Source organism: Labeo rohita, chromosome 17, assembly GCF_022985175.1.
Source record: "Labeo rohita strain BAU-BD-2019 chromosome 17, IGBB_LRoh.1.0, whole genome shotgun sequence".
NCBI classification, from domain to species: Eukaryota; Metazoa; Chordata; class Actinopteri; order Cypriniformes; family Cyprinidae; genus Labeo; species Labeo rohita.
In genome coordinates, this window is record NC_066885.1 from 10808881 (window position 1) to 10830531 (window position 21651).

Genomic DNA, 21651 nt, shown 5'->3' on the forward strand with positions numbered 1-21651 from the left:
CGTTGCTTCTTCCTGCTTTTGTTTGCCTAAAAACCCAAACATATTAAATACCCTTGTTCACATTTTATTGTTGATTTGATATCACGTACAGCTGCAAGCATCAGACAGGTATGCGAGTTATGCAGAGCCAGACAGGTGAAACACACAAAGGTTACTCGAGTTCATTTCTCCCAGCCTCCGAAGTGCACGGAGGACCACGCCCTTTGCTACAGAAACCACGCCCAATATCTGAGCTCCGCGCTATGATTGGTTGGCGCGACTAACGGGGCGTTGATTTCCGGTATGCGGAGGCTGGAATTTCAGGTTTGTCTCTTGCGGGTTTCGGGGTAGCGGTGACGCGCGTCGCCCTGATCACCGACTCATTTCCATCTTTCCGTCTTCATGCATCTGATTGTATGTGTTTAGTCTTAGATAAGTATGACTGAGAGCGAGGGGAATAAAAATGAGGATTGTCATGCAGCGAATGGTGTGAAACCAGGAAGAAATGGCATGGTGAAGAACCATCATCACCATCATCAGTATCAAAAGCAGGAGAAGGTGAGGCCACAGCATGCACTGAGATCTTTAAATCATGCATTGCTAATATTTCATATCTGCTTGTGCAATTTGTTGTACGATGAGAATAATGATGCATGGCAACAAACAGCAGCTGCTCTCAATGCTCTGTGTGCCAGGATTGTGCTCAGTGAGTGCGTGACATGCAGTTTCGCTGTTTATGGCATGGTCACATGTGGAAAAGTAAACTTTGACAGGAAGATGAGGTGTAGACGTTATCCTGCTAATATCGTTTTATATGCCCTGGGCATTAAAAATACGATGATGTGGCTAATGTCATATTGCCGTAAGTAAAAACTCGTCTGGAAAAACTGTGTTTGTTGAACCAGAAAGTTAATGTGCAACCTCATGCTGCATTTGCATTAATGCAAGTCAAATGCATTGAAAACGGCAAGTCAGGATGGTCCTGTCTTAACAGTAACTTTTTGATTTCAAGGACTTTTAAATATAAACCAATCTTGTGAAATTGGATACAAATTCACTGGATAAATAGTGTGACAACTAGCCCTGCTCTCCTTAATGTAGTTACACTCCCTAATATAGGTTTAAATTGAATTGTTCTGTGCAAATTCATTCCAGCCTAATTTATAATTATATTCTGTATGTAGTTTCGATGTAGTTCGATTTTATATTAGTAGTTACACTTCCAGTCAAAAGTTTTTAATGTTTTTAAAAGTCTCTTCTTCTCACCGAGACTGAATTTATTTAGCAAAAACAGTACAATTTAGAAATATTTTTACTATTTAAAATACCTGTTTTCTATTTGAAAATATTTTAAAATGTAATTTATTTCTGCGAGTTAACAGCTAAATTTTTAGCATCATTACTCCAGTCACATGATCCTTCAGAAATCATTCTAATACTCTCATGCTTCTTATTATTTTAATACTCTCGTATTATTATTACAATGTTGAAAACGGCTGAGTAGAATTTTTTTCAGGTTTCTTTGATGAATAGAAAGTTTAGACAAACAGCATTTATCTGAAATGGAAATCTTTTGTAACATTATGAATGTCTTTATCATCACTTTTGATCAATTTGAAGCATCCTTGCTAAATAAAAGTATTAACTTCTATTATTTCTTCATATATTCAAATAGAAAACTATTAATTTATATAAAAAACAAATTCACAATATTACTGCTTTTGTTGTATTTGGATCAAATCAATGCAGGCTTGGTGAGCAAAAGATAATTCTTTTAAAAAAAATCTTGCTGTTCAAAAACTTTTGACTAGTAGTGTAGTTTATGAATATTTCCATTTATATTACTTATACTAATATAAATGGAAGTACACAGTATACTTCATTTAAAGTTGTAGAAAATATCTATTTTATCTAGTAATATTTAAACATTAAGATCTATATTTCATTGCATTTAAGTTTGTAGATAATAAATCTATAAATGAATCTAAAAAACTAAATGCAGTGAGGAAGGCAAGTCAAGATCTTGATCTTGATAGACCAGTGTCTCTACAGCAACTCATGATTCGAGTTAAAGCTCTAGGAATTTCTGTCATGTGCCTCGTGTACTGTAAGTGTTTTAAGTGGGAGACCAGCTTTATCTATCCCAAGCTATTCTGTACTTTGTTATTGTCACAGCTACTTTGTTTATCCAACTAAACTGTCTTGTGAAGTCATATCAGCTCTTTTGACTTCTTCTGATTCATTTGCCATTGTCAAGTTCACCAACAGCTTTCAATGGTTTATCACATACATCTAAGTTTTGCAAATCTGTTATCGCACATTTTTCAAAAGACTTTTCCGGGAAGGCGCTTTCAGCCTTGCAGCTGAATGCAAAGTTGTGCTGCTGTCTTGGAGCTGGTCGCAGCTCACGTGGATGTCACTGTTGCTAGACTCCGTGGTATTTGTTAGTGAAGCATGACTAGTCACATGTGCCTGCAAATCACAGGGTTTTGAATGAACTACTTTATCTGTTTGGTCCAAAACTTGTGCGTGATCCTTTGGTTACCATGAGTTTGGTAAGACTGTTTAAGTTAATCTGACTTTTGCAAAGTATCCATGAATAAAGCTTGCCACTGCTATTGTACTAAACGGCACATGTTTGAATTTTACACAACTTGTAATAAGTAACCACAATGTGATGGTACCATGACTACAGTGTTTTAATGAGTTTTGCTTTACAGGTTTACAATGCTGCATGCAATGGAGAACTTTACAGCAGGCCATTCATTGAGTCCTTTGAGGAAACTCCCATGCTGGTTGCCGTGCTCACATACATGGGCTACGGCATCCTCACCATCTTTGGATATCTGCGGGATTTCATGAGAGAGTGGAAAATAGAGAAATGCCACATTGCCAGAGAAAGGGAGGAGCAGAAGGTAAACATTGTCATGTGTGCATGGTGGAAAAAGCAAATATATACACTACCGTTCAAAGGTTTTTATTTAGCCGGTATGAAACACATTTTAAAATATATTAAAATATAAAACCTTTGAACAGTACCAGTGGAAACACTTTATTATCAATAAAGTGGTTTATTGTCACATTTCATGACAGTTTCATGTTATAAAGAACATTTTTAAAAATGAAATAGTAAAAAATAGATATTATTAAGCTGTTTTTAAATCATAAAAACTCAAATGCCTGAAATGGCATGTAATTTCCATGGTTTTTCTGTTGCTCCCCCAAAAATGAAGCTGGGTAAAGCTTTATTGGTCTAAGTTTGAGAGGAAGAGGCTATTTAGTCAGAGGAAGGATATTGTGCAGTTTACTGTAACTGTAAAGTACTTTAGGGCACTGAAAGGTTGCGTTTTGTTTTGCTACGTGCCTTTTATGGATGTCGTTCTTCCTAAAATATTGGATCCAAGTCAACTTAGTAGCTGTTTTCATGTAGTGAACAAAAAATGTAATGTATGTGAATCTGTTCTTGTTTCTTTCTCCAGGACTTTGTTCCACTTTATCAAGACTTTGAGAATTTCTACACAAGGAATTTATACATGAGGATTCGGGACAGCTGGAACAGGCCCATTTGCAGTGTTCCCGGGGCCACGTTTGACCTTGTTGAGCGCAGTTCCAATGATTACAACTGGACCTTTGAGTAAGTAGGGTGTCTTGGGTCTGAACAGGAAAAAAACAGCATGTCTTTGACTGTTTTACCTCCCAAGATGTGAGCTGCATTATTCTAATGATTATAATATCAAGGTCACTTTCAAGCTGCTAGTGAAAGGACTTGATTATAACCTGAAACATGAGGTTGCATGAGACTTACAATCCAGTCTAGGGTCGTCAAGGATTAGTTTTGGCTCAGAAGAAATCTTACGCAAGTGTATTGTGCTCTTTCAGGTACACTGGGCGAGTGGTGAAGGATGTGATAAACCTTGGCTCGTATAATTATCTGGGCTTTGCAGAGAACACAGGCGCCTGTGCCACAGCTGCGGGAGAGGTGACGGTGAAATTTGGGGTGGGCGTGGCCAGCACTAGACAGGAAATGGGTGAGCGCTTATTGGTTACAGTTGCTTTTTGGGAAATAATGGGACATACATGTTCATAAGGCACATTTGGGCATTAAACATAGGCATACAACTCATTCCAAGTACCATTTGTGCTACTGATATTAATTTAATTTTTTTAATGTTAACTGGTAAGCAACCACCTAAAATCCACCCAAAACACACTGGAGAATTAGAGGACACAATATAGCACTGCGAACCAGTCACTCGTAAAGTATTTGTGACCTTGGACCACAAAACCAGTCGTAAGTAGCACGGGTATATTTGTAGCAATAGCCAACAATACATTGTATTTGGTCAAAATTTTTATGATTTTTTTTTTTTAATGCCAAAAGTCTGTGAATTTCCTATCGTAAATATATCCAAACTTAATTTTTGATTAGTAATATGCATTGCTAAGAAGTTCATTGCGTGAGCTTTAAAGGTGATTTTCTCCATATTTTGTTTTTTTTGCACCCTCAGATTCCAGATTTTCAAATAGTTGTATCTCGGCCAAATATTGTCATGGAAAGCTTATTTATTCAGCTTTCAGATGACGTATAACTCTCAAAAACCTTTAAACAAGATCCTTATGAGTGGTTTTGTTTTTGAAAATGTGACACACGGTAATGGAATGAACAAATAAGCATAAACTCAGTTTGAGCTGAACTTCTTTTAACTTAAGCACTGTGTTTTTACAATCCCGTGTCATGCGTGAAACACTGCGAAAGGTGCAAGACATGATCGCGATGGTCGAACATGTCCATCTACCGCATGTTGACATAGAAAACATTGAAAAAACAGCATAGTGGAGTGCAAAAGCTCATTCTGTGTGAATGTCCTGTATTATAATGTTAGTTTACTGTTTAGTTAACTACAGTATGATTTGAGGAATCCTGTGGGGAAGTGCTCAAAGAGTGTCAAAACATATTTTAGATGCGTCCAAACATCCGTATGAATGGCTTTAGCAGCATTGTTAAAGGATGAATTTAAACATTTTCAACTTTTCTGAGAGTTTTAGCAGCTAAACTATGTAACAGCTAAAGTTAAACATGGTTATTAAAGAACTTTGGCAAAAAAAATTCTAGATTTCAGATAATATTACAAAAATACTGGGAAAGCTGTGAGGCTGTCTACAAAATTGTGTGGATATTTTGCGCTGGTTAATGTAAAAAGTATTGCGTTGAAACTGAAGTTTTGACAGATCTTAGTATAACAGACTATCAAAAAACAATAAGGCAGATCAGTTGAATGTAAGCTTCCTGTTGATTGTAAGCAAGGGGCAAGGTTTAACTTGACAAAATGATTGGAGAAGTTTGCCATACTTTAACCTGCCGTTTCACTGAATGGTTTAGTTATGACATTTTGATTAAGATTTTATAAGGAAGACCTATTATGCCCCTTTTTACAAGATGTAATTTTAGTCTCAGGTGTCCCCTAAATGTGTCTGTGAAGTTTCAGCTCGAAATACTCCTCAGAACATTTATGACATCATTTTGAAAATGCCTTTTTTGAGTGGAAGCAGAAACACGCTGTTTTACACGCATGTCTCTTTAAATGCAAATGAGCTGCTGCTCCCCGCCCACTTTTCCAGAATAGGACTGAGCCTTTACAGCTCGTTCCTCAGATATTCTGCCAAAAAACATCTGTTTGGTTTTGATTATCATGTCTGTCGTGCTGAAAAGTGCCTGTCACACCGCATGTGAGTACTAAACTAAGTTCTCTTTCATGTCTTATTGCGCTTAAACTGTCAAATACACCCAAGTTTATGTTAAAAACACACAAGCTGCAAAAGTCAGTTGTGTCTCTTAGGTAAACAGCTGGGAAAGAATTTGCATGTTTATATTAGATCTGTGTGGCTGCAGCGTATTATACAGTAAATAAATGAATAAATCCACTGCTGTTTTGTCTCCTCTGAGGCTGGGACTCTAAATAGTGTTCTGTGCTTGTCAGTGCAGCCAAAGACAGGACAGTTAGCAGGCTTTACTCTAACTTTTGCCTTGGTGTTAGAACTGGTACACCGTTGTCGCTTGTGAAAACAATGGTAGGGCGTGGGTGGAAACGTGCAGATTATGTGGTAGTAATATTCTAATAAGATCACCTTTCTATGTATGTGAGTGAAATCTGAGCAGCTTTTTTTTCACAAGCTTGCTGAGAAAGGTTTATCAAAACAGAGTTACTGGGTTGTTCTTTTTCACATTTTCTGGGTTGGTAGATGCACTGGGGATCTGATTATAGCACTTAAACATGGAAAAAGTCGATGATGTATCACCTTTAAAAGTGAAACATATACATGCATGAAGTTCAATCAATAACGTGTTTAGAAAATAGAGTGAATTTTCATTTCATGCCGTCTTTGAATCTAGGTATTATATGGACTAATGTTGAAGCTTTCTAGGATGACTTTGCTTTCGAAATACACACAGGTGCTGTTTCTCTAGCTCCTGTTTATAATAAGTGAGTGTTTGCTTGCATTAGCTGATTTATTTTTGTAATTTGCTTAGGTAACCTCGACAGGCATGAAGAGTTGGAGAAACTGACGGCTTCGTTCCTGGGAGTAGAGTCGGCTATGGCTTTTGGAATGGGATTTGCAACCAACTCCATGAACATTCCTGTATTAGCTGGCAAGGTTTGAAGTGCTAAACCGTTTAGATTCCTCACTATCTCTCTCCTGCTTTGCCAGCGCCTCTGTCTCTATCTCTTGCTGTGATGAACCACCCAGGCAACTCCTAAAAGTCATAGGAGTGTCAGCACAGGCGGATCCCATCTTGACCTGTCAGTGCTTGTTTAAATGATACATGAGTTTCTGGCGTGTGAATGTTTTCCTTTGTTGGCTTAAGCTCACTGGGTGGATATGTAACATTTTAACACCAGTGTGGAGGGAGGAGATCACTGTAATAGTATGGATAGACCACCGGTTCCAACTCAAACAGTTTGGGTAGCTCACACAATGGAATGCACATGATAAGGCACAAAATCGCCACAGGAAACATGCGCCTAGCTGCAAGTGCACCACAGAGATTTCCCAACCTCACTTCCTGTTGCAGGCCAAGAGAGGTCTTGTGTTTTAACACTAAAACGCCTGACTTTCCAGATTTACGTGATCGAAACTGGTTTCAAAAGGATGGGTATTATTGCGAAAGGCAGGCATTAAAATAACAGACAAAAGAAGCAGCAAAATAGCTTTAACTCGCATTGTTTAGAAAACTTTAATTAAGAGTTTAATTAAAAAAAAAGTTTAATTAAAAAATGTAATAATTTTTGTATACACTACTATTCAGATAAAGTGAAGAAGTACTTTTATTCAGCAAGAATGCATTAAATTATGGAAGTCCATTTTTGCCACTGAATAAAAAATTTAAAAAAGGTCATTGCGAGTTTTTAATTTCGCAATTCTAACTTTTTTTTTTCTCACAACTGCATAATATAAACTCACAATTGTGAGTTATAAAGTCAGAACAGCGAAATGCAAACTCGCATTTCTGAGAAAAAAGTCAGAATTGAGTGTTTATCTTGCAGTTCTGCCTTTTTTATTTCATTTCTCATAACTTTCTTGCAGTTGCAAGTTTATAAAGTCAGAATTATGAGATATAAACTCGCAATTGCAAGAAAGTCAGAATTGCAAGATAAACTCAATTCTCACTTCTTTTTTTTTTTTATTGCAATTGCAAGTTTGTATCTTGATTAAAAACAATTCTGCAATTCTGACTTTCTATTGTGTTTATAAAGTCAGAATTGCAGAATTGTTTTTATCTGGCAAGTCTATCTCGCAGTTCTGACGAGTTCCTACTTCATTTCTCAAAATTGCTAGTTTATAACTTGTAATTCTGACTTTATAAAAGCGCAATTGAAAGAAAGTCAGAATTGCAAGATAAAAACTCTCAATTCTGACTTTATTCTCACAAATGCAAGTCTGTATCTCTCTTCATATCTCGTAATTCTGACTTTATAAACTCGCAATTGCAAATGCGAGTTTGTATCTTGCAATTCAGACTTTATAAACACGCAATTAAAAGAAAATCAGAATTGAAAGATAAAAACTCTGTTCTCACTTTTGTCTTGCAAATGCAAGTTTGTATCTCACAATTCTGACATCATTTCTCAAAATTGCAAGTTTATATCGTGAGCAGTCATGGCCTAATAGATAGAAAGTTGGACTTAACCAAAAAGTTGCGCGTTTGAGTCTCAGGTCCTGCAGCGATTATAGGTGGTTTATTCTGCCTTTTTCTTGCAAATGCAAGTGTGTATCTTGCAATTCTGACTTAATAATTTGCAATTGCGAGTTTATATCTTGTAATTCTGAAGAAAGTCAGAATTGCAAGATTTTTGTTAATCAAAAAATCCTAAGTAAAAAAAAAAAAGTCACGGTTGCAACTCTTTACATGTGTGATAAAAACAATATAGTTTATAGAACAGCAAATCAGCATATTAGAATGATTTCTGAAGGGTCATGTGACACTAAAGACTGGAGTAATGATGCTGAAAATTCTTTTCCACCACAGGAATAAATTCCGTTTTAAAATATTTGTAAAATTTAAAATTGTAAATATTTTACATTTTTGGTCAAATAAATGCATTTTCTGACAGTGACCTGACTGACCTGAGTTTTTCCTGTTTGTAGGGATGTCTGATTCTAAGTGACGAGTTGAACCATGCCTCTCTAGTACTAGGAGCCCGGCTGTCCGGCTCCACCATCCGGGTCTTTAAACACAATAGTAAGTTTCCACTAACAGGCATTTGTCTTATCTTATCATCACCATATCTATATATCTCAACACCCTCAGTCCTAGTTCGTAGCTGTTAACATCACAAGGTAAAGAATGAACTTTTGGTGCAGCTCCAGTGCACACAAAGCATAACCCATGACGCTGCAACTGTTCGAGTGGAAGATTGACAGACCTTGACCCATGTTAAAATCTTGATCTTAAAGTCATGAAGTTTACTTATTTGTAGTCTGGATTGTTTTCAGACTTGTTTCTGAATGGCATTTTGGTTAATGTCCAGTCAAACACTATGAATGCGAAATTTATCACTGGAAAGGTCATCTCCCCGTAGCATTTCAGCTGTGTTATTGTAAATGGATCATTTAAATTGGCAATTTGGACAGATAACTGTCAGTGATTAATAAATGAGCTTCTAAATTGATAAAGTAACTTGAGGTGAATAGGTAATGGTCCTTGAAGCCCTTGAGTCAGATTGTAGAGGCTTGGGGAAACTTCAGCAGCATTCTGATTACTTATTACTGAAGTGCTTGAAGCAGTGACACTCTGTAATGAATTTATGTGCTGTGGTTTCTTAAATCATGACCAAGGACACAGGCAACATTTTACTACGCTACGACCCAAGAATACCACATAGTTTTCATACAGGCTTGGCTTATGACACCAATTTTATGCCATTTAATCTTTATGAAGACAAGCCTTGTGCAAAGTATTTTGGTCAAAAGTAGTTATTTAATTCTGGGTTAAACATGGGTTAAACATTTTATTTGCTTAAATGCAGATATGCAGAGCCTGGAGAAGTTGCTGAGAGACGCTATCATTAATGGCCAGCCTAGAACACATCGGCCCTGGAAGAAAATCCTCATTCTTGTGGAGGGCATCTACAGGTGATTAAACTCTCTCGTTTTCCTGGAATTCATTTCGTGATTGCTAATTCGCATACTGCTGTGGCTTTCTCAGGTGTATAACATGTCATCACATGTACTTTTCTGCTTTCTTGACGGTTTAACTACCAAATTAATTTGTCACACATTTCAAAGTTTAATGTACTCTAACCTGTTCTTTACTCAGTATGGAGGGCTCCATTATACGGCTGCCAGAAGTTATAGCCCTGAAAAAGAAGTACAACGCCTATCTTTACCTGGACGAGGCTCATAGTATTGGGGCATTAGGACCCACCGGTCGAGGGGTGGTGGAGTATTTCGGACTGGACCCTAAAGATGTAGACGTCATGATGGGCACCTTCACAAAGAGCTTTGGTGCTGCTGGTGGATACATAGGAGGGAAGAAGGTATGAAGTGCCAATTTGTAATTGTAAAAAATGTTTACCAATACCAGAAGTTGTTATATACTTTTTTGCACGTTAACACAACCAATTTTTATTTTTAGTTTAAAGCGTTAAAAACATTTAACTGTATTCTGTGTCATTTCATATTAAAGCGCGAAACTACAAGCATGCGTGTCAGATTTGCGTCACGTTCAGCAGCGGCAGCTCTTAAAGTAATAGCAGCCAAGTAACCTGATAACCCAGCTGCTGTGATGTCTATGAATCAAAGAACCAGTTTAACGCCGTATTATTAAAGGATAAGTCCACTTTCAGAACAACAATTTACAAATAATTTACTCACCCCCTTGTCATCCAAGATGTTCATGTCTTTCTGTCTTCAGTCGTAAAGAAGTTATAGTTTTTGAGGAAAGCATTTCAGGATTTTTCTTCATATAATGGACTTCATTGGTGCCCTGATTTTGAACTTTCAAAATGCAGTTTAAATGCAGCTTTAAACAATCCCAGCTGAGGAAGAAGGGTCTTATCTAGCAAAACGATCAGTCTTTTTTTTTTTTAAAATAAAAATTTGTATACTTTTTAAGCACAAAAGCTCATGTAGCACAGGCTCCGGGATGCACGTCCACGATGCTACGAATTAGTGATGGTTCTTGAATGATTCTTTCATTATGAACGAATCTTCAATGTGACTCGGGGAAGAACGAGTCATCTTGGGGAGTGATTCGTTCAGTTGCGTATGCGCAACATCCTATTAGGTTCTGTACTGGAATTAGTTCACCTGTTTTGAGTCTTCGGGTTTTTTGGGGCTGTCACGTGATGAGCGAACGACCGGAAAACTTGTCGGATAAGAGGTGAGGTGAGCTAATCATAGACTAAAAGACCCAGGTAAACAGTGAATGAATCTTTTCTGTTTAGCATTATAGTTTTGTCTTGTTTGTAGTGTGATCAACGTTTGTGTAAGCAGTAGATGTGTTAGGGAAGTAACATGTAACATTTTAATTATATTTTGCTAAAATGAATGAAATGACTTGAAAAAAGATTTGTTCATTTTGCTGAACGAGACTCAAAGGTCTCAAAGTCGTAAAATGATCCGAACTTTCCATCACTACTACGAATCATGTGTAAGTTCATCGTCTGTGTACTGAGTATGGTGAAAAACCCCATCTTATTTTCTCCTACAACTTGAGAGGAGGACATTGTTGTATGAAAAAGTATGAAAAAAAAAAAGTATTTTCTGAAAAAAAAAAAAGATTGATCGTTTCGCTAGATAAGACCCTTCTTCCTCAGCAGGGATTGTTTAGAGCCCTTTGAAGTTCCATTTAAACTACATTTTGGAAGTTCAAAATCAGGGCACCAATGAAGTCCTTTAAATGGAGAAAAATCCTGAAATGTTTTCCTCAAAAACCATAATATCCTCACGACTGAAGACAGAAAGACATGAACATCTTGGATGACAAGGGGGTGAGTAAATTATTTGTGAATTGTTGTTCTGGAAGTGGAGTACTCCTTTAAAACTGTAGTTTGTATTATTTCATATTAAAGCACGAGTGAAACTACAAGCATGCATGTCAGATCCGCATCACGTTCAGGAGTGGCAGCTTTTAAAGAAATAGCAGCCAAATAACCTAATAATCCAGTTGCTGTGATGTGTATTAATCAAAGAACAAAAGAAAATTATGGAAATCAATTATTTTTGTAGCATTAAGGATTCATCTGTATTTAATTTAGTATTTAGTGTTTGAACTTTATTCAATTTCTTTGTGTTTCCTACTTGCTGAAGGGCACAGGTAAATAATGGGTTTATGTGAAGATTGTTTAATTTCACTTAAATTAGAAGTTATTATTTAAAGTCTAATGAATGTTAAAATTGATAGCTCACAATTATACTATAATGCTGAATGGCTATAATCAGTGGTTAAATATTAGGAAAAAAAGAACAATTTCCTAAAAAAAATAATAATTAACAAAACTTAAATATATACTGTCTTTATGTTGTTTCTACATTAATTTGAAGATTGAATGTGTAATTACTGCAATGTAAAAGTAATCTGTTATGATCACCAAGGCTGCATTTATTGAAAATGAATAATAGTGAAATACATTTAAAATACAGTAAAAACAGTGATGTTGTTCAATATTATATGTTTATGTTATATAATTATTATTACATTTTTAATGTTTATTTTTTCAAATCCTATTACAATTTAAAATAACTATTTTATATTTTAATATATTTTAAATTGTAGTTTATTCCTGATGCCAAAACTGAATTTTCAGAAGCCATTATTCTTAAAAAAAAAATAATAATAATAATAATAATTACAGGAAGCCTTCCGAAATCATTTGAATTTGCTAATTTGGTGATCAGAAATATTTTCTCATTAGTGTCAATGTTGAAGACAGTTGTTCGGCTTATATACATCTGTGTGTGTGTGTGTGTGTGTGTGTGTGTGTGTGTAAAGTTTTTACTGTCACTAAATAAAAGTGCTAAGTTTTGAATGATAATGTATCTTTCCATCATTTGTAAAACTAAGTTGCTTATCTGATATACAAAGCCTACAAAATATTTGGTCATTATGAAACATCTTGTTTTTCCTGATTTAGGATTTGATAGACTACCTGCGAAGTCACTCTCACAGTGCAATTTATGCCACCTCTATGTCGCTTCCTGTCGTGGAGCAAATCATCACTTCTATGAAGTGCATTATGGGGGAGGATGGAACGACAGTAGGTGAGTTTTACATTATTTTACCTGTATTTTTCTTGACTCGTGATCTTTTGTGTTTTTTTTTATAATTGTCTCACAGAATCTGAAGCATCCACTTACTTTAGTATTCCAATATTATTTTATTTCATCCATGGAACACAAAAACAAGAAATACTGAATAGTATAGTGGCTGTATATATTTCTTTAAATGTTTTCCGGATGATTTGTGTTCAGCTTTCATTGAAGCCATGCAATAGCTTTGTGTGAGGAAGAGGTTATTTATACAGTCATGTAGTCACATGTTTGGAATGACATGAGAGAGTGAAAAAGACAGAATTTTTATGTTCAGGCAAGAAAATATATCACCTGTGTGTTGTTGAGTGCACCACAAGGTGGCAGGATTGATCCAAAAATAGCTAATCAGCTTGCAGAGATGTACCATGGATGGTCGTCAGCGGTTTGACGCTGCTTTACATTACATGTGTACATTTATTTACCTGCCGGATGTTTATTTTTCTATACCAAAGTGCCGTGCCAGAACTTACAAATTGCAACAGATAAATCATGTGGCATAGATACAGATCAAGATGCCAATTATTTCAAACAAGAACGTTGTGTCATGAAGTCACAAGGCAAGAGTCATCCGTTCTGTTCACGAGATGAAGGTGTTAGGCTTGGCAAAATCAGCCCATCTTTCAATCACCAATGTGTGTTTTTGGCGTCTGGCAATCAGCCGTACAGTAAACAGTCACGTCTTCCTCGGTATGTAATTTCCTGTTCTCATCTGCACATCATTATCTGAAAAGCATCCCTTTACTTCGTCAACTCCATTGTTCTTGTCTTTGCTTTATTGGCTGTTTTATTTCATTGTGAAAATACAATCTTTATGTTTGTTTGCTCTGTGCGCTCTGGATAAACTTGGCCCAGAAATTGAAATAAGTGTTTCTCAAGGATCACTTTGAAGTGAGATGAGGAGGGGGGGAGATCTGTCGATGTGAGATTTTTCTTCATACAATTTCCCAGCGCTCATGAAATGAGACTGATTAGTTCAACAGCTGTACACAGACTCCGTCCAGGTAAAATATTTAGCTCAGAGTTTAAACCTCAGAAATGTGTTAACAATTACCCACGTAACTAGTGTGATCTGGCCCTTTGGTTAGACCCACCAAACCGCCTGTTTTCCCCCCTGCCACTCAATCAACGCTGGCAGCTACAACAAACAGGCTCTACCGGTCCGTCGGGTCCAGGTGAAGTGCTCAATATGACTAATATGAGTTTAACTTTGCTTGGCTAAGGGTTATTTTCATCTCTCTACAAAGACTTTTTGTTTTCATCATCCTTAAAGATGTCTCCTGAGAACATCTTGCTGTCTCCCAGCGACTTTTCTCTTCTCCTTCACCTGCTAATGGACTTCCTGACTTTCACCAGCATCCCACGTTGATGTGAAAAAGCTCTAAACTCTTGACCCATGAAATAGTCCAGCTCTCATCCAGCATTAATAAAGACATTTTTTTATATAATAAATCATGGGCGTTTCCTCCGAATGACAAAACAGTTTGCAGTACAAAAATAAAACAATAATATAGCTGCAAACAGCGATTATTGAGGTTCAAGCGCTTAAGGCATTTAAGCATATAAGGAAAAAAAAATTACTATTATTTAGCAAGACTTTACGCACCTAAATCAATGATTTAAAAATCCTTTTGGGCAAATCCAGGTAATTTACAATAGAAAGACAATGTTTTTAATGTTTTTGACTGTAATGTCAGCTGTGGTCTTATCCCCTTAAAACTTTGCATGCTTGTTTAGAATCACCTGTCACATGTGCTCAGCAGGTTTTGTGAAGTGTTGAGCTTTCCTGTAGGCTTTATAGGATTTTGGGTAAATTTGGGCAGACCCCTTTTCTAAACGACCTCGTTATAGCTTTCCGAAGGGTAAATTTTAACCTTTTTGATAATTATTGGCCTAGAGAGTCCTGAGAATTGTACTGCAATGTTTTTTTCCAGATTGTGTGAAAAACCTAGGACTAGTTTGCAAAAGTATGTTTTTACATCTCCTCAGTCATTTAACAAACGGTTTGATTGACAGCACTGGTTCTAGAGGCAAAGTTGTCCAGAATGAGGAGTTCTATCGTATGATAGGAATATTGTGCACATGTGCAAAAAAATGTGCAACGTACAATCATTTACACACTTGAAAAATGCCATATCATCCCCCAGTGGCTGAATATCTTTTAAATCTTTCTCATACCTCTGGGCCCGTGAGTCACACAGGCCCACTGAGTTTCGTTCCGATCAGCATACGTTAAACTTGTCGGCCAATGGCAGCCATGTTTCTTGAGCTACGCAAATGTCCTTGTAGAAACTTGTGGCATTTCGGACCAAGACCGTGCGTGCCAATTTTCATGTTGATAGGACAAATAGTTGCCCAGTTGTAGCCATTTTTATGTTTTTTCCCCTCTTATAGTGCAACCAAGTGGCCAAACTCCTCATTTTTTTCCTGTGACCTCAGATTGAGCTCTTACATAAGTGTTCTGAGTTTGGCGAAGATATCTCATTCCGATTAGGCATTTACTAAAAGTTGCCCTGCCCCTTTCAAATGTTTTGGCATACCTTTGAGATGGTGAGTGAAAAGTTCAACTTTTTTTTATATATAATTATTGATATTCACTCTCCAGAGACTCTTTCTGCACTGGTTTGGTTCCAGTCGGTCGAAAAACCTAGGACTAGTTTGCAAAGGCTTTTCAAAAAATCCAAAATATCTGAAAATTTTGCAGGCTCACAATTGAATCTGAGGCATGTGTTTTGTCCGTTGTGAATCGAGCATTCCAACGACATAAGACACTGGAGTCTGTGACTAACGGTTTAGGAGTTATGAGCGATTTTGTACTTTAGTCCTCTGTAGCGTACTCACACTGCCGACAATGTGACCAATGTGGGTCGTCAGGCTGATTGGGGCGAGCCTTGGTCACATTGTCGGCCTCATGTGTGAGTACTGCCATCCCACCAAGTTTCAAGTCTCTACGACTTACGGTTTGGTCTGCACAATCAGTTTTACGTGGAGATTTCTGATCTGTTACCATTTTTTTAAATTAAGATAGGGTTTCAGCGCTACGCACTTGAACACCTAATTACAGCGGGAGTCTGCATCTCTCTCTCATGGTGGTAATGGGAAGGCTAATTTAAAAAGTAACTAAACAACTCACACACTTAGATATAAACACTTTGTTACATCAAAATAAGACTTAAAATGGCATGAAGACATCATCTATGGGAGTTTTTAAGTGAGTAGTTAGCTTGGTGAAGTTTAAAGTAAATCCCCACGCCTGTAACCAATATTTAATGAGCTTTGATGACTAATCTGAAAACTATTAAAAACAATCACTCTTATTTAATAAATCCGGTATTTATCCAAAACTACAAAACAAAAAATTGCTATGCGACAGCATTTGAATGCACTTTGGGCTTTAGTTACACACCGTAATAACAGGTTACTGATTAGCCGATGACATTTATTGTAGATTAACTGATATTGGTGCATCTAAGACTGAGAACAAAGGTAAAGCCGAACAATCAGAGTGTTTGTGTGGGTTTGTTGGGGGTTGATGTACAAAGAAAACTAATCAAGCAAAGGTCAACTGGGAGACATCCTGTGTATCCTCATGGGAACTGAAACTTATTCGTCCCTGCTTTCTTTGCTCCTTTCATTCTCGCTTTTTGCATCCCACTCAATCCACACTTGATCTGCTCTGTTTTACCCACAAGTTTGATTTGAAGCCTGCAGCACTGTATTGATCTGACAAGTGACTTCAGTGTGAACAAATTGCCCCCAGCACTCATTTACTGCCAGGTTTACAATTTATAGTCTTTCATAATGTGTCATTTCATTTTTATTGTCAAAACAACGATTTCAATCCCACTTCTTTAGCTTATGCAATATTAAATTGTTTCAATAGTTCTTGAAGCCAGTTTGACACCTACTTATTACATTTGCCAAGTTAGTTTTGGATATCATACTTGGCGGTTCATTGTGCTTGGGTAATTTTAGTCAGCGTAGCTGATTTCATCATCAGGATGAGTATTATGTAGAGTTCATTTCATTATGTAGTGTTTATTTCATCTAGTGATTTGTTTGCTACAAAAAATATCTTGTAGTTATTTTGTGTATCTTTTAATATAATGGTAATATAATTGTATTCTATTTAATTGCACTTGCAGATTTTTTTTTTTTTTTACACTTTTTGTTTAAAGTTAAAAACAAGTGGAAAAAGTCTGTCAGTACAGTAAGACGAAAAACGCATATTGCGAAATTCAGTCTATTAAAACAACTCTTAAAATGACTTGACGCAACAGTGCATAAAATATTATCTTGTTTTAAAGATTTTAGACATTATTTTTACCAGAAAACAAGGCAATTAAAAACTCAAGTCATTTTTGTTTTCAGTTCAGTGAGGTTTGTCCTGGACTGGCCTACATTTTCAATTCATTTATTGTTTCTGAATACAGATGCAGATGCTTTCACAGTCTAGTGGTTTCACAGTCCGACGTGTCCTTGGCCTGAAGGGAAATAAAAGTTTTCTTTCAATCAGATCTGGCTTTCAAGCCATCCGAAACTCCTGGCGTCCCCACACAAACACGCAGATAAGAAATATTCCTGGCCTTGCTTATTCTCAAGGGAAAATGCGCAAAAAATTTGAGAATTCGAAAGATTTTGCCTCGTAAATCACAGTAGTTACCCAAGCTGGCGTTTTTATCTTGCTGGTGATGAGCATACCTGATCTCATTGTTACTTCTCTGTACACACAGGCGGACTTGACAAACACTGGCTATTCATCTTAGTCTTGAGGTGTTGACTCGCTCTGCGAGAGAGGGCAGATACACATGTTTTAGGTGTAAGAATGTGTTTACCCACACCCCCTTTAGAGCAGGGTAATGGATTGTTATTCCAGATGTGATGTGCTTCTGTTTCTTTGACACTTCCATTGTTGTGCATGTATTTTAAACCAACACACTTACCCTAACTAGCATCCATCTAGAGATGCAACGTGATTGTTAATGAAAAAATCAACAATGGATTTCCTTTGATTTATATACCTTAATCAGGGTAGCATTAAGTTGTGAGTTGTGAAAATGATGGGATTTAGGACTTTTAACCAGTGCGTGCCGTTGTGTTTTCCCTCACAGCCTCATTTTTGTCAGCGTGAAAGTCAATATTGAGTCTGAACTGACTATAGTATATATTGCATATGGCATCCATTGAAAGTCTAATAGTACTTTCCCTTTGCAGTAGTAAAAATACATTTCTCTGGGGGAAAAAATAAAGGATTGTCACAGAGCAAAACAGAGCATTTTTAATGCTTCAAGGACGCTCATGAACAATTTCATGACAGTGTTGTTCTGTTAGGTGCGCGTGTTGTTTAATGTACTTTAGAGGGTTTTTCCCTTGCACATAACTTACACTTACTCATGCGAGTTTTTCATTTTTCCAGTGAGTGAGTATGAGTACAAATACACTGATATGTGTCAAACATAGCGCAACCGAAATCTCTAGCTTCCGCTGTCGTAAGCACGCTCACGAGAGAGTGGCATTCCAGCGGATGATGCAGGATGTTGGCAAATGCAGTGACGAAGGAAAAATAAGAAAGATGTTGGAAGATTTCGATATAAGCCAAAAGAAAACTGGTTTTCCTTTGTTGTAAACAAAACTTGGTTCTCACGAGACTAGCATATTCTGACCTGAGCTTACGCTACACCTACACCCTACGTCATACGCTGGAACACCAATCTCTCTACGACAGTTAGTGGAAGCTAGAGATTACGGTTTCTGAAGTTCTAAATATAGATATTTTTCTTACACAAACATATGCAAGAAAAACCTGGAAGCCAGGAGTCATGTGGATTACTTTTTATGATGGATGAATGCACTTTATTGGACATCAAAATCTCAGCAGCCATTCACTGAGTCATGACATTCTTTTTTATACATTTTTGGGTTAACTAATTCAAATCCTGCATGTAATGCAAGTAATGATGCTTTTCATAACAATAACTGTTATAATATATACATAATCATTTAAAAGTTTGGTGTCTGTAAGACTTTTTTTTTTTTTTTTTTTTTTCTTTTATGAAAGAAGTCTTTGAATTTCACCAAAGCTGCATTTATTTGATCCAAAATACAGTAAAACTAGTACTGTTATCTATTTTATTGTAAATGTAAATTTATTTCTGTTACGGCAAAGAAAAATTTTTAGCATCATTACTCCAGTCTTTAGTGTCACATGATCCTTGAGAAATCATTTGAATATGCTGATTTGCTGCCCAATTGTTATCAATGTTAGGGGCGGACGATTTGGAAAGAGATTTATTCAGAATGAATCTGCTTTGCTATCTGGCGGGACATAAGTGAGCATACATCTGCTGCATGTCTCATAAAACATTAAAAAATGTCAATATGTGGGAGTCAGAGAAGAGCAGACATATGGATAAATCTGACGACACAAAAGAGAACTTTATTTGGTCCGGTTTAAAAGCGCACACCGAAACAGCGCCTCTCACAAGGCACACGGGTAGGCTACTCTTTCACGTCTCATGAACAGAGAAATACACACAGTATTTGTGTAAACGTGAATGTAAACAGTTGGGAGAATATCAGACATGGATCAGTACACTGCATCTGTGCATTCAGTTCTAAAGGGACAGCAGTCTAATTTAGTTGCTATTGTCTGTGGCAATGATGTACATCAAGCAACAAAAGAAAGACAGAAAATCACTCACTGCTTTTGACTGAATCCCTTTAGTAGCCCTAATACAGACTAATCTAAATGTATTTATATAAGTATATATGTCTGCTTGAAAAAAATGAAGAGTGTGGTAAACAAGTTGTTTTAAAGAATGCATAATTAGCCTATATAACTATTGGTATTTCATTGAAAAGAAAACCATGTTCTTGCACTTTAATTTTAATATAAAGGCAAGTTACATGTCACAGCAGTTAAATCTGTATATATTGTGAAAACCTTAATATCAAACCTATGCAATGAGTTTTGTAATTTTAGAGAAATGCTTTATAAATGCATCACACTGTAACTAAACCCATTAGATTTTAGCCAACTAAATCTACTGTAGATCCAACTAAAACTAGTCTAAAACTAAAAACAGCTAGCATGACTAAAATCCCTAACCCTAACCCTAACCCCTAAATCAAAATTTGCTGTCAAAATTAACACTGCTTTAAAAAACTCTCTGACCTCAAACAGTAGTGGTGGTGTAAAACGTGGTTTGGATGTAAAACGTCTCTTGAATTCACAGGGAATGTGATGTTACTGATTAGAGGAGTGAATGTGGATGACTGTGAAATGAATCAACCTATAAACATGTGTAAAATCCCCCGTTCGCTTTCCGCTGACTTGGACTTCAGCATCAGGACAGCTGCTAGCTAGTGAGTGCCACTGCAGCCCATGAATGATTGAGGCCACAGATTTGAGCCTGGAAGGAGCTGCTTTGCTTCCTGTTGCCCTTCTCCAGAGAGGTCCTCGTAAGGGGCGAGGAGGCTTTCGGCACGTCAGCCGCCCTCGACTCCTGGTGCTTTTACTTATCTCCTCCCTTCAGATGAAAAGGAAGTGAGGAGGAACTGGCGGTTCAAAAAAGGGAAACAGTCCCCACATCTGGAAGCTCTTTTGGTCCCTTTCGCTGCCTCTCGCTCCAGATCCTCCAGCTTTGGGTCTGGAAGAAGTTAGCGGGGGTGCGCGTTGTGAAACTAGCTGTTGAAAAGGTACCCCAGAAAGATTTACTTTGGAGACTCGAGCTCCACCTCAGTGCACTCGCCCTCCCCCAAGGCCCTACGGCCCTTGCTCGCTATCTCAATGGCCCAATGTTGGGCAGCTTGAACTTCCGCTAATGGCTATTGCTTTCAGATGCTCATTTTCATAGAGCTGTTCACCTGAGCTGTTTCAATACTATGTAGCCATTCATTAGAGCCTCTAAAGGTTCCTCAATTGTTAGGGCGGTCAAACATAATACACTCTTAAAAATAAATGTTCTTTATTGGCATCAATGGTTCTATGAAGAAGCTTGAACATCCATGGAACCTTTCAAATGCAGAAAAGGTTCTTTACATTTTTAAAATGGTTCTTTTAAGATCTGTTTACTGAAAGATTCTTTGGGAAGGCAAAAATTGTTCTTCTATGGCATCACTGCAAAAACACCCTTTTGGAACCTTTATTTTTAAAAGTGTAGTTACAATTTAACTCGCCTTCCTAAGTTGCTGTTGGAATGTACACTGTTAAGTAGTTAAAATTTACATTTTGATTATCTGATTGTATTTTTGATTGTATCTTTGTGGTTTGTATCTTATTGTATCTTTATGCTCAATTTCGGCATCGTTTCTAAAATGAAACCAGTTCAGGAGCTTCTAAACAGAATAAGGTTTAACATTGAATTAATTGCTTCAGTTTTTTAAGTACACACTACAGTTTGGGGTTGGTGAAATTTTTTAAAAAAGATTTTTGAAAGAAATAATCAAAAATACAGTAGTAATGCTGATATATCCAGAGCTGACAGGTTTTCACAACAAAACCCGCCCAACTGCAACTTGAAACTAGCCTAAACGCATTTCAAGGGGGGTCCCCCAATAAAAAATGCGTTCTGCAGGGTTCCCCTGGTAAAATTCGCACGCCAGGGGATAAATATCACGTTATTGGGGTCACTTCAACCCACGGCCATGAAAAATAACTTGCGGCAACAGTGTTAAAGTAGCCCAATTCCGCAGGAAAACAGAGGACTTGGCAACACTAGAAATATCACTACAGTTAAACTGTTTGTATTTCAATGTATTTAAAAATGTAATTTATTCCTGTGACAACAAAGCTGAATTTTTATCAGCCATTACTCCAGTCTTCAGTGTCACGTGATCCTTCAGAAATTATTGTAATATTCT

At 36.9% G+C, this 21651-nt stretch overlaps 1 protein-coding gene across 1 annotated transcript in view; it reads left to right on the top strand.

The window, feature by feature from the left end:
* The first annotated feature begins 297 nt into the window (after nt 1-297).
* The window catches only part of sptlc2a (serine palmitoyltransferase, long chain base subunit 2a), a 34222-nt gene continuing 12868 nt past the window's right edge, over nt 298-21651 (top strand). Inside the window, exons 1-9 of the mRNA XM_051132868.1 lie at nt 298-537; nt 2700-2894; nt 3459-3613; nt 3859-4007; nt 6509-6633; nt 8626-8719; nt 9507-9612; nt 9797-10016; nt 12615-12741. Coding sequence (XP_050988825.1) covers nt 418-537; nt 2700-2894; nt 3459-3613; nt 3859-4007; nt 6509-6633; nt 8626-8719; nt 9507-9612; nt 9797-10016; nt 12615-12741 — 1291 coding nt within the window. The 5' untranslated portion in view covers nt 298-417. The remainder of the gene's footprint in view (nt 538-2699; nt 2895-3458; nt 3614-3858; nt 4008-6508; nt 6634-8625; nt 8720-9506; nt 9613-9796; nt 10017-12614; nt 12742-21651) is intronic.